Source organism: Nerophis ophidion, linkage group LG11 (genome assembly GCF_033978795.1).
Source record: "Nerophis ophidion isolate RoL-2023_Sa linkage group LG11, RoL_Noph_v1.0, whole genome shotgun sequence".
Lineage (NCBI taxonomy): Eukaryota > Metazoa > Chordata > Actinopteri > Syngnathiformes > Syngnathidae > Nerophis > Nerophis ophidion.
The window spans coordinates 55,172,499-55,186,461 of record NC_084621.1 but is presented as its reverse complement, the minus strand read 5'-3'; the positions used below and the strand labels follow the sequence as shown (position 1 = coordinate 55,186,461).

The following is a 13,963-nucleotide window of genomic DNA, read 5'->3' as shown; positions in this document are numbered from 1 at the left end:
CGCCAACTCATCGCAGGGCCTCCTTCTCCCACATTTTGTTATAAATCTGCAACATCTTTGACAAGACCCTTTCTCCTAAATGCTTTACCATTTTATAACAAATTTGATCTGTACCTGTAGCGCTTGGTTCTGACCTGCTTGTTGCTGCCATTAATTTATGTGTAAATGGTTGACCCATCCAATGGCCCATCACCTACCTTTTCTAACATGTTTTTACTTTTCTTCTGAAAGGTTTTCCAGACTGTGTATACTTGAAAACATTTTAGCCATTATCCCTGCCTGTTATAATTTGACCCCAATGCAAAAACCAAAACTGAGTAATTACCCATTGACACATGAATGTTTTTCTGTGCCATCGATCAAACAAAATAAAGTATCCATTAAAGGCCTTGTGACTTGTTTTGGTGGAATTTCTGAAAAAACCTACTGGTCAATTTGAAATTTAGAGGCAGGATTTCTTTCCTATTGGTTGGAAGATTATAAAATGATGGTAATCATTGGGAAATGTTGCACTTTTAGATGAAACTTTGGTTTCCCAACTTACCACTCTAATACAATTTTTTTTATTTTTATATTGTGTTAAATGTTTGTCATTATTAAATATGAATTTGTTTTCATTTGTGTTCGACTTATTTTAAACTATGGAGGTTGTCCTAAAACTTTGTTTCCTAATTAATGAACTCTCAAGGTTTTTGGAGCCTCTAGGACGTGTTGATTAGGTTAATGATGTGGGTTTTAATTAGGTAAGGAGGGTGCTGGATATGATGGACTTTGCTCTTAAACTGCCCCCAAAAACCCCTAGGACAGGAGAAGGGGTGGGTGGGTAAAAAAAAAAAGCAATTTTAGCCAAAGTGGGTCTATAGACAGTTTATGAAGAACATATACTATTGGTTATATCTCTTTCACTCACACGAGTAGCCACTAAAGGTTTTGAGGCTGTGACTTGGCAACATAGTCTCAGCTCCCACCAAAGATACATTCTGTGCTTGGTCACTCCAGGATGTCAATGTGCTCCAAACTGTTGGTTTATATTTCTGCCAATTTCAATTTAGTGCACAAACGGGTGGTCTTGCTGAAGAGACAATTTTTGTGCTTCATGGCCACATACTCATAAATTTCATGCTGGTTTGTAGGGGGATCAAATAATTTACAAAACTTAAGTGCATTTACTTTTGATATTTTGTTAAAATACACAAATGAAAAGTTTCATTCCTTTGTATGGGTTCAACTTTCAAAATAAGCAAATCAAGTGCATCCTTACTGCAAGTTTGTCTTATACAGTAGTTATGAATTATTTTGTGGCTGCTTGTTGAAGTCCTACATATATTGCACATAAGCATTGGGTTATTGCTGTAAAAAAAAAAAAGCAATTTCTACAGAAACTGATTTGAATCTCCCACTTTCCATTCTTTTAGCTTCAGAATTTGATCTCACAACAGTGAGTCATGCATCTGACTTCATGTCAAAGTGGCACCAACTACATTTCATGCCATACTTATTGTTCCAACACAAATGCTGAGTGAAGGGGAGAGAGGATGCAGCCAGGTGAAATAATGAGTCCATTTTATTGTTTCAGAAAACAGCAGGCTACAGCAACCAGCTCCTCCGACTACCCTACCCCACCCGCTGAGTAACAGACCAATAAGATCACTCCCGCACCAACTAGGTCTGCTACACCCTCTTTGGAACAGCAGGGACACCTTAAGTGTCCACCTTTAAAGCAAGAAAATAGCTCGATATTTGGACAATAACTTCCAATTCATGTTTTATACAAAAGCTACACAATGTTACACTGCAACTGATTTAATCTTAGTGTTTTAGACACCATTTAAAATGTGATCAGATACTTTGATGGAGCATTACCACTAAAAATAAAACACTACCAGGGACTTAAAATACAAAAAAGTAGTGAAAAAACAAGTGTAATAATTCAGAATGGGGGGGGAAAAAGCAAGCTCGACGCAATGTGTACCATAATAGAAATCAGGAAAGAAAACTGAATTTAAAAAAAGTACAAACAAAAAAAACAAAAAATAAAAGAGTAAAAATGTAAAAGTACATAAAATGTTTTGTCCAAAATAAAACTGATCAAAATCCATGTGACGTATCAGGATTTGAAGTCAAGCCACCATCCTCCGGGTTCAGAACCGCACTTATCAAATTTGTCCCAATGGAGCTCTTATAGACAGGATGGGTCATCGTCAGGCACTTTCTAAAACCCCGCCTCCTCCATGTGGGCGAATTAAGATGCAGGTTCATCCAGATCACATGATACAGCTGCAAAGAGAACAGGAAGATAAGTAAGGGGCCTAACAACCGGAAACACACGATTAAACATAACGTTGCATTTTGAGCATGCAGCAGCCTCTGAGGTAAAGAAATTTCCCCCGTCAATTCCATCACACATACATCTGACTAAAGGTCAAAGTGTAGTGCTCAGGCACCATCTTACCTAGTAGAAAGTGTCGAGTAATGTTGGTCTTTGTATTTACAAGTCTGTGTCAAACCAGGCCAGTTGATTAGAGTCACCAGGTGGCAGGCCTTCGATCAGTTCCTGGGTGTGTCCCAGATCAGGGAGCCCCTCCACAGGGGGATAATCCTGACCAGGGTGGTGGCCCCCACCCAGGTCATGGTCCAGCATGGGTTCCATGCCCATCGAATCTCCGCCGTAACCTCCAGAGTGGAAGGAACGGTAGCTTGGGTCTAGAGAGTGAAGGAAGGGGGAGTTTTGGAAACAGGAGCAGCTGTTAGAAGCATGTTAACCAAGCACACACCACAGTAGTATCAAACAGCAAAACTAGCTTTTTCAATTTGTAGGAATTGAGCATATTTTAATCAAGCACTACATGACTGGAAAATTAGGTCTTCGTTAATGCACAACAAGAACTGAAACTTAAATTTTCTCAGATGTATCCCCATCTACTGTAAAAAAGGCAGTGTAGAGGATTTCACATACCGTCCTGCCTATAGCCCAGAGGCTCTCCCTGAGCACCAATGTCCAGACCGAGGTCACCAGTCTGCAGCAGAGAGATAGATACAACTGAGCACCGAATGTGCAAAAATAAAATCCATTCTAGAACTTCCATTAAAAAGGTCCATACTTCATTCCAGGCCATCGGTTCCGTCCTGAAGAGAGAGCTGGTGAGTTCTACAGAGAGGCGTTTCTTGTAGTCTTGAGGCTTGTCCTCTGACATACGGAACAGAACTGCTGCTGCATATGTGGCTGTGAATTGATGAAATGTGACAAGTTAGCATATTATGAGGTTTCATATTGTCTTCATTAATTGCACAGTAAAGCAATATCATGCAACAGTGTCACACATGCCTTTTGGCCATAACATTAATTCAAAAACACTTTCAAGTAGCCTAAATTAAAAATGTTTCTGTATTTCACAATTTGTTTAATCAAGAGACGAGCCTGGTGGCAACAAAGCAGGATTAAGCATTAACGTACCAACGCCTTCATTGCGGCTATGCAGCAGCTCGGTGAGTGGGGCAGTCGCTCCCTCAGCCTCAATGGCCTCTGCGGCCTCTTTGTCCTGGGCCAGCTCACACAGGACACCTGCTGCCACACGCTGGATGTTCTCAATGGGAGAATACAAGAGCTGCATACAAAAATAAGGTGGTTTAAACAATGCTGTCAATCTGCTGAATCAAAGTGATCGAGAAACCAGACAATCTGATGGGAACTTTGCTTCTAGCAAACATCTCAATTGTTTCACCTGTACAAAGAGTGGAATTGTGTTAAGTCCCCTGATGACTATTCTGTTGTGGACATCTCTGGCCAGGATATGAAGTGCTCCTGTGCAGCCCTCCACAATCTCCTCCATGCGAACTCCCTCCTAAAGAAACAGCAGTAAGTAAATATTAAGGATCTCTTTGTGGACTTCATTCTTACCCGGTAATGAGAACAATGCAATATTGCTATTGTTACCATGCTAATGTTGCTGTATTGTTAGTGTGTTCACAAAGTATTAGAACGCTCGCATGCACTCACCACAAACTGCTGCTGTGTTCCTCCCATGCTGGTGCGCCTTTGCGTATCCTGGTGAGCTCTGACCAGCAGCTGAACCAGTCTAGGAATGGCTCCTTGCTCCCTTAGAGGAGCGTGGTTTGCAGGGCACAGCGCCAGGTTACGAATCAGACCAACTGTAGCCTGAGGGATAAACAATTTCGTGTTAGCCATTTTTTACATAATACTTTTAATTTTCAATTACAAAAACATCTTATCATACCAACACCCATTTATTTACATGTTAATGGTTTATATGGCCGGACACGATGCATATACTTACCTTAATAAGTGGCCAGTGTGATGGCGGATGCAACAATTTGACTACAACCGGCAAGCCATAATGCAGCCTGACTGCATTCTGAGCCATCTCGGCATCCTGGTGTCGAGATGTGAGGTGACGCAGAGCACAAATAGCAGGTTCTGTGATGTCTTCTCGGTCTCCAGCCCGTAATACTGTGCGAACCAGAGCCTCAATTCCACCAACCTACAGAGTCACATATGAGGCAATGCGCAAAATGAACATTGGGTGGGCCCTTGCCTCAAAAAATACTTCCTGGCTTTGAGTTAAAGACAAAAAAAAACACAAAATATGAATGATAATTTAACCATAAAATACAAGAACCAACCTGGCAGACCATCATCTTGTTTTTGTAGTTGTTACACGTCAGGTTAGAGAGGATGCCAGCAGCACAGGTCACCACGTTAATGTCATCACTACCAAGTAGTTGCACCAGTGTGCCCAGAAGACCCTCCATTCCCTCCTGAAAACACATTGTCAAGTTAGCAAACAGGAATACTTTAATATCAAAGCAACTTTCAATGTGTCCAAGTTGTTAGCAAGTCAGGGATGTGATCAGGGAATTAAAAAAATTTAAAAAAAAATAAAATATAAAAATAAAAAAATTAAAAATTGGGATATAGTCATCCTTCACTACATTGTGTTACAAAGTTTGCAGATTGACTTTATCACTGAGTTTTAAAAGCATATTCATCAAAATTAAGCATTTCCAAACATGGGTAAATAGACGAAAATATCAATACTACAATAAATGACACCAAAACAGAGCATGCTGGCCACCGATTGGCTCAGATTCAGCACCATTGCTATATTTGATCAGTGTGTAAAAGTAGAGTACAATTGTGACTAAAGGGTGTTATTTCATGTCAAGGAGGCTCTCATAATAGAAAAAAAAATATTCAGGTCATAAACACTTTATGCACTAGCTATTAATATATTTAATTGGCATAAATTAATTACCCATAGTTAAACCCAGAACGAACTAACAGCGACAACTGAGGGATGAATGTAGTGGAAAGGGACAAATCACATCCCTGACAAAGTGATTGCATCTGCAACCAGAGGGAACATGTTCACAAAATGTGTTGCATGTTTTTACCTGCTTGGTGGCAGCATCTGATAAGTTCCTGAGTGTCCAGAGACAGTTTTGGACTAGTCTCTGGCTGGGGTCTGTCAAGTGCAGTCCAAGAGCCTGCATGCCTCCTTCAACAACATCAAACCAATTTCAAAACACTTGCCTTTGTCAAAAAGGTGAAAGATAGCAACAAAAGCAAGCTTACCAGCTTCTACAATTGCAGGTTTGTTACTGGAGCAGACCGACAGGACTTTAAGAACTCTGCTTGTGGTCCACAGCAGTTTCTCATAGGTGTAAGTCCTCATGATATTGACCAGTGCTTGTGGGCCTCCACTAGCCAGGATGATCAACTGTCAAAATAAACAAACACCTTGATTACATTTTATCTAAGACAATATTGTGCGATATTTCTAAATTTCCCAGCAGACAACTCACCTTGCTTTCCTGGTTTCCATAGGCCAAAATTTGGAGACAATCTGTGGTGATGGCCAGGAACTTAACATTTGTTTTGTTCAGCAGGGCCACCATTTTCTGAAGCCCACCCGCTAAGCGGACGGCCATCTTTGCTCCTTCCTGGTGCAGCAGGAGGTTGTGGAGGGTTGTGATGGCATAGAACAGGACAGAGTCTACTGGTGAACTGCAATGCAGAAAAAATATTATTGGATTACAATACAATTGGAGAACTGGATTGTGTTGTGTTGGTCCCCTATGACCGTTTGTCAGGAAAAAAATGCCAATTAACTCAAAAGGTTTTGTATTGCAACAATACTTTACAGTAGTAAATATCTTAGTGAAAATGAGACCATAGGCTGCTTTAAAAAATGTATAACAGGTTCCTTTTTTGTATGTCATTGACAGAAATCCATACAAAAAGTTAAATGTTTGTATTTATGAAGATTTAAAGTTAATACTAGGTTTTAAAGCAGGCATACCCAAGCATTTTGACAAGAGCTGGGATTCCTCCAGATTTAAAGATTGCCAGCAGACCCTCTCTGTGATGGGAGAGGTTGTGGAGGGTCCCTGCAGTGCAGCGAGCCGTTTCCACATCATTTGTGTTCTGCATTGTCCTGACGATGGCAGATACCATCTGAGGGGAGCGCATGATTGCGTGCCGGGAAGCTTCTTTCTTTGATAATTGGTGCACCATCACTGCTGCTTTGTTTACTACGACCTTGAGGAGAAGAGACATGTTTGAGAAGGATTGCAAAGCACTGTACAGTAGCTGTGGTCAACTGTCAAACTATTAACCTGGTCCTCGTCATTGAGTAGTTTGGTAAGTTCTGGTATGGCTCTGGTCGCGAGCTCGGCGTCATCTTGATAGTTGATCAGATTGACCACAGCGTGTTTGAGCATTTGTGAAGGCTCTGCCAGCCTCTGAACATTTGTAGGATTTGCTGTGTCATACTGTGTGGAGGGGATCTGCATACCCTCTTCAAGAGTCTCTGGGAACATTGCTGCACGCACCCGCTGGGCACGAGTCATGGCATACTGACCATCCAAATCTGAAAAATGATTTTTTTTTTTTTTTACTCTGCAACACCCTAGGCAAAGCTTCTAAATCATTCAGCTGCCAGTCATTGGACTCACCTTGGACTTGTTCCTGTGAAAAATTCTGGTTAAAGCCTTGCTCCCACTCATAAATGGCCTGGTTGTTGTCAAGTTCATCATCTTCAGGATTCCCTTTCCCGCTGAGGGAGGGAGCTGTAGTGGTGGCCCCTGAATGGATGCCTGAATCCAGGTAAGACTGTTGCTGCCAGTGGCTGACTGCTGCCTTTCGGTCTGGTTCCATCGCCATGTCCAACTCCATCAAATCAGCTGGGGAGAAAAGTAGAATATTAAAAACGTGTAATAAAACCTAATACTTGAAAAGGTGGAACTACTAATTTTAAGCATGTAGTTTGTACGATTCAAGTACTAATAGTACACTTTGAGCTTGGTGAATATAAACAATTATGCTTTTCTATGCATAACGTAAGCATGGTAGGATAGTCCATGTTCCAAGTGTCAACTTACCCTGGGAAGCCATGTTCCTTTCCACTAAACACGGCTGTCACAGCTTCCTGATCTAAAAAAAATAAAATAAAAAAAAAGTCTGTTTATTACTCAGTCATTCCAAGCTCATTAATAATCATTAGAAATGGTAGATTGCAACAAAATTTTAATTCAAATGTACTTTTTGCGTGTATAGTTGACTACACTGTACCACTTTTCCCACCTCACCCAAAGGGTAGACATCTTTGGATTCAGTTTTCCATTAGGCACGCAAGTAAACGATACTAACATACAAGGCCCACACAAAGCAAATACTTGTGTGAAAGAGGGTGGGAATTAAAGCACTGGGTGGAAGGAAAATAAGCAGTGGGAGGAAGGGTGTGCACATTCCTCAGGCTTTGAAGATGAAACTGCCTTTTGCAAGTTCACTGTCAGATGATAGGTTAAACTTTTATATCAAGTCATACATGTCATGATGTATGAACACAAAAGTAACAACTGTTGACAATGTCACAGCAGCCTGAGCTAAATGTCCCAATCTCACCCAGATTAAGTACATTATTATACAGTATACCTGCCAAGAAATATACTGCAATAAGAGGGAACTAGTTAATGGTTCTCCTTCAGCCCATTCTATCAGGCTCCAACTTTTGTTTAAAACCACCAGTAAATAGTCCAGTCTTAACAATGATGCATACACAAGGCTAAAGAACAGCAGACTGGCAAAAAAGAACCAGCAAGTGTAAATTACAGCAAAATGTTGAGAGTATGCAAATTACTGCACTGAATGACTTTTCATACACAACACAGCACCCAATTTCAGCTGTAACTTAAACAAGCTCAAGTAAGGTTCTTGGTGCGCCGCTTCACCCACCAAAATCTAATTCACTGTTCACACGCTATCCTCGAGCTGGAGAAGCTGGAGCTCCCATAAACTAACCACCAGTTTAATGGGAACCATATGTGCAACACGAGACCTCATACAAATCAAAGCACATCATTCACACTAGAGGAAAAGTAGATCTTTGCATTCAACATTAAAGAGGATCCAACATAAAAACGCCGGTCTTTGACACCAAACAAATGGCAGCCTTGCCATCAAACCCAGCACTCTAAACAAGTCATTGCACTACTAGTTCCAAGCACTAAGAGAAACTAAATGGAAGATTTGTTTGAAGCCAGATGTGAGGTCTATACAAAAACCCATATAACTCAACACAGAAGTCCTTGGCGTCACAAAACAGTTCAATCCAATTTTACACACACAACTGGTGGTCATGAGGATGGTTTAATTATTAAAACATACACATACCATCAAAAAAACAAAAAATGTACCTTGGTGTTTATTTAGTGAAAAAAAAACCTAAAAAAACAAGAACAATGCAAGATGCACAACCACGTTGCTGGACCCTAAAATTGATGTCAGCAGCAACTTAACGGAATACAATATTAGACTTCAGTGAACAATACCAATATGAATGTGATGGCCAAATATTTCTATTTCCACTTTAACCAACTATTCCCTACCTTGTGAATGAAAAACAATGAATTACAACTTCTGAAGTTGTAGTTTGTTGACTAATTGAAACAAAAATGTGTCAAAACACTTTGCAAAGCTATGATTTGCCAAAAATCCACATCCAAACAAAAACAAGAGAATTTGGGTCTCGGGCTGAACTTTTTTGCTTTTTATCCAAATGCCTTACCCAAGCTGAATTTCTGGCAGAACCAAAAGCAACTACAGGTTTTTATTATTAGCAAAGCAATGTGCGGGCTCAGCAGCCCTGACTGCTGGCTGCCATCTTGCTATACATTGAGCTTCATGCCTGCAGCCTCTGCAACATAAGGCTGTCTCCTGTGGATGATGGATGGCTTAAGGGGAAGCAGTTGCGCGAAGCAGTTTAGAAGTAAATATCAAAATATTTTCAGGCGGAATTAATCATGCAAAATAGGTCTTAAAGATACGCCTAATTTAGTGTGAACGTTCTCTGTGACTTAAGTGTCAACATCACCAAGGTTTCGAAGAATGTGGCCAAAGTGTCGCTTTTTAATTGTATAATTTCACTGATTAATTCAAGAGCAACGTATGAACTGTAAAGAAGTAGATAATGGTGCCATTTGCGTGGGATGATAAGTTTCAAGAGAGCGATGGCATTAGTGGCTCTTATTTTTTTCTCCCATTCCCCCTCACTTGTTTACCTGTGTCTCACCTTTTTTGTAAGTGGCGCCGGAAATTGGCAGACCCGTCAGCGATCCTGTTCTATCTCCCTGTAATGTTTGTATAATCTTGAATGGGATTGTGCTGAAAATTTTGATTTCTCCTCGGGGATTAACAAAGTACCGTATTTTTCGGAGTATAAGTCGCTCCGGCGTATAAATCGCACCTGCCGAAAATACATAATAAAGAAGGAAAAAAACATAAGTCGCACTGGACTAAAAGTCGCATTTTTTGGGAAAATGTATTTGATAAAGCCCAAAACCAAGAATAGACATTTGAAAGGCAATTTAAAATAAATAGTGAACAACAGGCTGAAAAAGTGTACGTTATATAAGGCATAAATAACCAACTGAGAAGGTGCCTGGTATGTTAATGTAACATATTAGGGTAAGAGCCATTCAAATAACTATAACATATAGGAAAAGCTATAAATTTACCAAACAATCTTTCACTCCTAATCGCTAAATCGGATAACATCTTATACGTCTATTCTCTTACGTGAATGAACTAAATATTATTAATTGATATTTTACGGTAATGTGTTAATTTCACACATAAGTCACACCCCCGGCCAAACCATGAAAAAAACTGACTTATAGTCAGAAAAATACGGTATGTCTGATTCTGAAATTATGATAGAGTTCAAGTGGCAGTGTTAGTAATTGTCCCATCCATTTACTACCGCTTAGTCCCTTTGGGGTCACGGGGGGGGGGGGGGGTTGCCTATCTCAGCTACAATCGGGTGGAAGGCGGTGTACACCCTGGACAAGTCACCCTCACCGCAAGGCCCACCAAGCCGGAGTACCCGGAGGGAACCCACGCATTCAAGGGGAGAACATGCAAATTCCACACAGAAAGATCCCGAGCCCGGGATTGAACCCTGACTACTCAGGACCTTCGTATTGTGAGGCAGACGCACTAACCCCTCCTCCACCGTGAAGCCCTTGTCCCAATCCAAACCAATTCAAACGCAGAGGCAAATAAAGTGCAACAGTGGTGCCGCGTTTAATCTGCTCACTCAAATTTTATATTTTTTCCTACAAATTAACATTAAACGCTTCACTCACATGCGGTTTTTTTAAAGAGTCAGTTTGATTTGTACACCTGGGCCTGCCGCTTGCATAACTTTAGTTAACACTCCACGCAGCCGCCCTCCTCCACCCGACTTAGTTGCCCCAACACTCTTTACTCATATTTCACACACAGGCTCCACCTCGTCTTCCTCCCAAAGCAACAACGGCTGGGAGGAATGTGTGGGTCTTTGTTTAAAAAACAGACTACATAGAAAAAAATAAATTGCATTTATTTGGTAGAAACTACAACCACAAAAAAAGTCACCACAGGGTGGGCTAATTAAGTTACACTTTTACCAGATTGATGTTCACTCGACTAATTTTGTCGTCGGTGAAAGTTTTAACATACATAGCAAACAACGAACCAGTTCGCTTTAAAGCCATTAAGAAAATAAGCTGACAAACAGAGATAAAGTCTAATATTTAAAAAAAAGTCAGTAAAATGGAATGCGGCTAACACTACATGCTACACTTTACTGCTGTAGGTCACAATGGTAACCGTTCGGGCTACTTGCTGAAGTCCTACGAGCGTTGAAACGACAATCCACTACCTTTAAATTCAACCACGACAAGCCATCGGCCAAACGACCAATATTCCCCGTGTCGTGTCCCAGGTGGAAGCTGTGACTGCAGCTGCATGGCAGGCTAATTGCTGCTGCGGAGTCCCGCTCCACACCCGCCTCAATTCCGGTAAACTCTCGGCGAGAGGCAGACATGAAACGTGGGAAAATGGAGCTTTTAACGTAGTAGCCTACCCTTATCAACACGCAGCAAGTCCGTCCACTCGGATCCCGGTAAAAAAAAAAAAAACACGTATAATGGTAAAAAAATGTCGAGAGGAAATGTGACGCCAAAAGTCAGCGGGAGCCCACGTCCACTCCCTCCGAAGTCAGTCAGTCACGTCTGGTCCAGGAGAGAGCCGACTGGAAAATGTAAGATGGCGGCGCTTTATATAGACCGCAGAACGCCTCACAGCGACCACGTATCCTGCAGTGATTGTAAATAAAATAGAGACTACAGTCGTTAAATATGTACGGTTTGACAGTATTGTGGACAATTATAAATATTAACACAACATAATCATTGCATGGTTTGTAAATTTACCGTCATATGACGATGGTATGGTCGCCAACTGAAGCGCACTAAACACGGGCATGAATACACAATTGAAACGAGTTCCGGTAGACGAGGGGGAGAGGAAACGTGATTCCCTTCTCAAACCATTTGGAATGCATTGAAAAGGACACTTTTGTACAGTTCTCTCGAGAAAAGTATACTTTTTATAAACGGCAGGATTACCGTATTTCCTTGAATTGCTGCCCGGGCGCTAATTAATTTAAAACCTCTTCTCACTCCTGCGCTTACCAAAGGCATGCAGTAAAAGTAAGCATGCGCTAATTATTTTAAAACCTCTTCTCCCTCTGGCACTTACCAAAGGTATGCAGTAAAAATTTGAGTGTGATGTAAGCTTGGACCTTAAATCCTACTGAATAGCTCTTAATCTTCTTCTCTTTATGCAATTTCAAATTACCGGTATTGAAATCAGCCTCCTCCATTTTGAAAAAGATGACAAGGGAAGTGTCACTTGTGACGTCACGAGTTTGACCAGGCGGCAATACTGAACGTCCGCTAATTTTTTTGGGAAGAGAGTTTGACCCGGCAGTAATTCAAGGCAGGTGCATACTATATGCCCTGTGGTAATTCTAGGAAATACGGTATGTTTTGTTTATCATAATAAAACGGCTGTTGTATTTTCATCCACACTAAAGTACAACAATTCTTCTCTACTAAAGTGGAGAAATATAACCTTAGAGGAAAATCTAATTTAAAACATTGGCATGCACATACAACACTAAGAACCTTTAGCATATCTGTGTATGGAATTCAAATATTCCTTCCCGTCTATATTCCTTCAAAACCGCTCTAAAACAACACCTCCAGGCAACTTCAACCCTTTACTAATACCCTCCTCCATTCACATCCCATCTTCCCGGATTATAAATAACCTAATGTAAATAATCAAATGTACTTCTAATGTATTTACTTGCTGTCATGCTATCTGAACTCACTATGTTCTCTGCTGGCTGTACATATCCTACTAAGTAAGACCTACACTGTTTCAATGTCCATTTCTCTGTTGATGCAATTGTTGATGATTGAAGTACTGATATCAACCAAAGCTCCTCATCCCACCCCCCGATTGTAAATAATGTAAATAATTCAATGTATATACTATGATGATTAACCTGTGTGATGACTGTATTATGCTGATAGTATATATTTGTACCATGAATTTATTAACGTGGACCCCGACTTAAACAAGTTAAAAACCTATTCTGGTGTTACCATTTAGTGGTCAATTGTACAGAATATGTACTGAACTGTGCAATCTAAGAATACAAGTATCAATCAATCATCAATGGAATAGATTAAGTCAGTGTTTTTCAACCTTTTTTGAGACAAGGCACATTTTTGTCCATTTAGAAATCCAGGGGCACACCACCAGCAGAAAACGTTTAAAAATGAAACTCCACCAGGTCCTCCTCGTGCCTTATTTTGAGTTTGTTGGTGTTTTCCTGTGTGTAGTGCTTTAGTTCTTGTCTTGTGCTGTTATTTTGGTGTTTTCCTGTAGCAGTTTTATGTCTTCCTTTGAGCGCTATTCCCCGCACCTGCTTTGCGTTAGCAAGCAAGGCTATGGAAGTTGTTGTTATTCTTCTCGTGGGGACATTGTTGATTGCCATGTCATGCGCGGATGTACTTTGTGGACGCCGTCCGTCTCTGCTCCACACGCTGTAAGTTGTTGCTGTCGTCCAGTATTCTGCTTCTCTTCACTTTGTAACCAGTTCAGTTTTACCATCATTTTACTTAGCCATCCCTATGCTCCACACGCTGCAAGTTTTTGCTGTCGTCCAGCATTCTGCTTCTGTTCACTTTGTAACCAGTTCAGTTTTATTGTCATTTTACATAGCCATCCCTATGCTTTATTGCCTTTTCCTTTTGTTCATTTTTGGCTTAAGCGTTACATACCATTTTTTACCTGCACGCTGTGGTCTGCATATTGGGATCACAGTTCTACAGCCAAGTTGTACACAGCATGGACACTAAGGAACGGCACAGTATTTGCAGATTATAATTATTAATTTGCAAAAAAAATATTTTTTGGGACCAATTAGGTGAAGTTGAAACATTTATCATGGCACACCAGACAATATCTAACGGGCCGCGGCACAGTGGTTGAAAAAAATGGGATTAAGTAATAGAAAATGGATGGATAAGTTAAACAATGTATTGT

General features: G+C 40.7%; 1 protein-coding gene across 1 annotated transcript; it reads right to left on the bottom strand.

Moving 5' to 3' along the window:
- Positions 1–1,546: 1,546 nt before the first annotated feature.
- On the bottom strand, positions 1,547–11,608 carry ctnnb1 (catenin (cadherin-associated protein), beta 1). The gene is made up of 17 exons (XM_061916288.1): positions 11,427–11,608; positions 7,402–7,453; positions 6,976–7,203; positions 6,637–6,890; positions 6,321–6,559; positions 5,824–6,025; positions 5,594–5,738; positions 5,413–5,516; positions 4,642–4,776; positions 4,296–4,499; positions 3,998–4,156; positions 3,723–3,842; positions 3,455–3,605; positions 3,102–3,223; positions 2,957–3,017; positions 2,453–2,703; positions 1,547–2,277 (listed from the first exon to the last, which is right to left on the bottom strand). The coding sequence occupies exons 2-16, from the start codon at positions 7,412–7,414 to the stop codon at positions 2,489–2,491; spliced, it is 2,352 nt and encodes a 783-aa protein (XP_061772272.1). The 5' UTR covers positions 7,415–7,453; positions 11,427–11,608; the 3' UTR covers positions 1,547–2,277; positions 2,453–2,488.
- Between the last annotated feature and the right edge of the window lie 2,355 nt (positions 11,609–13,963).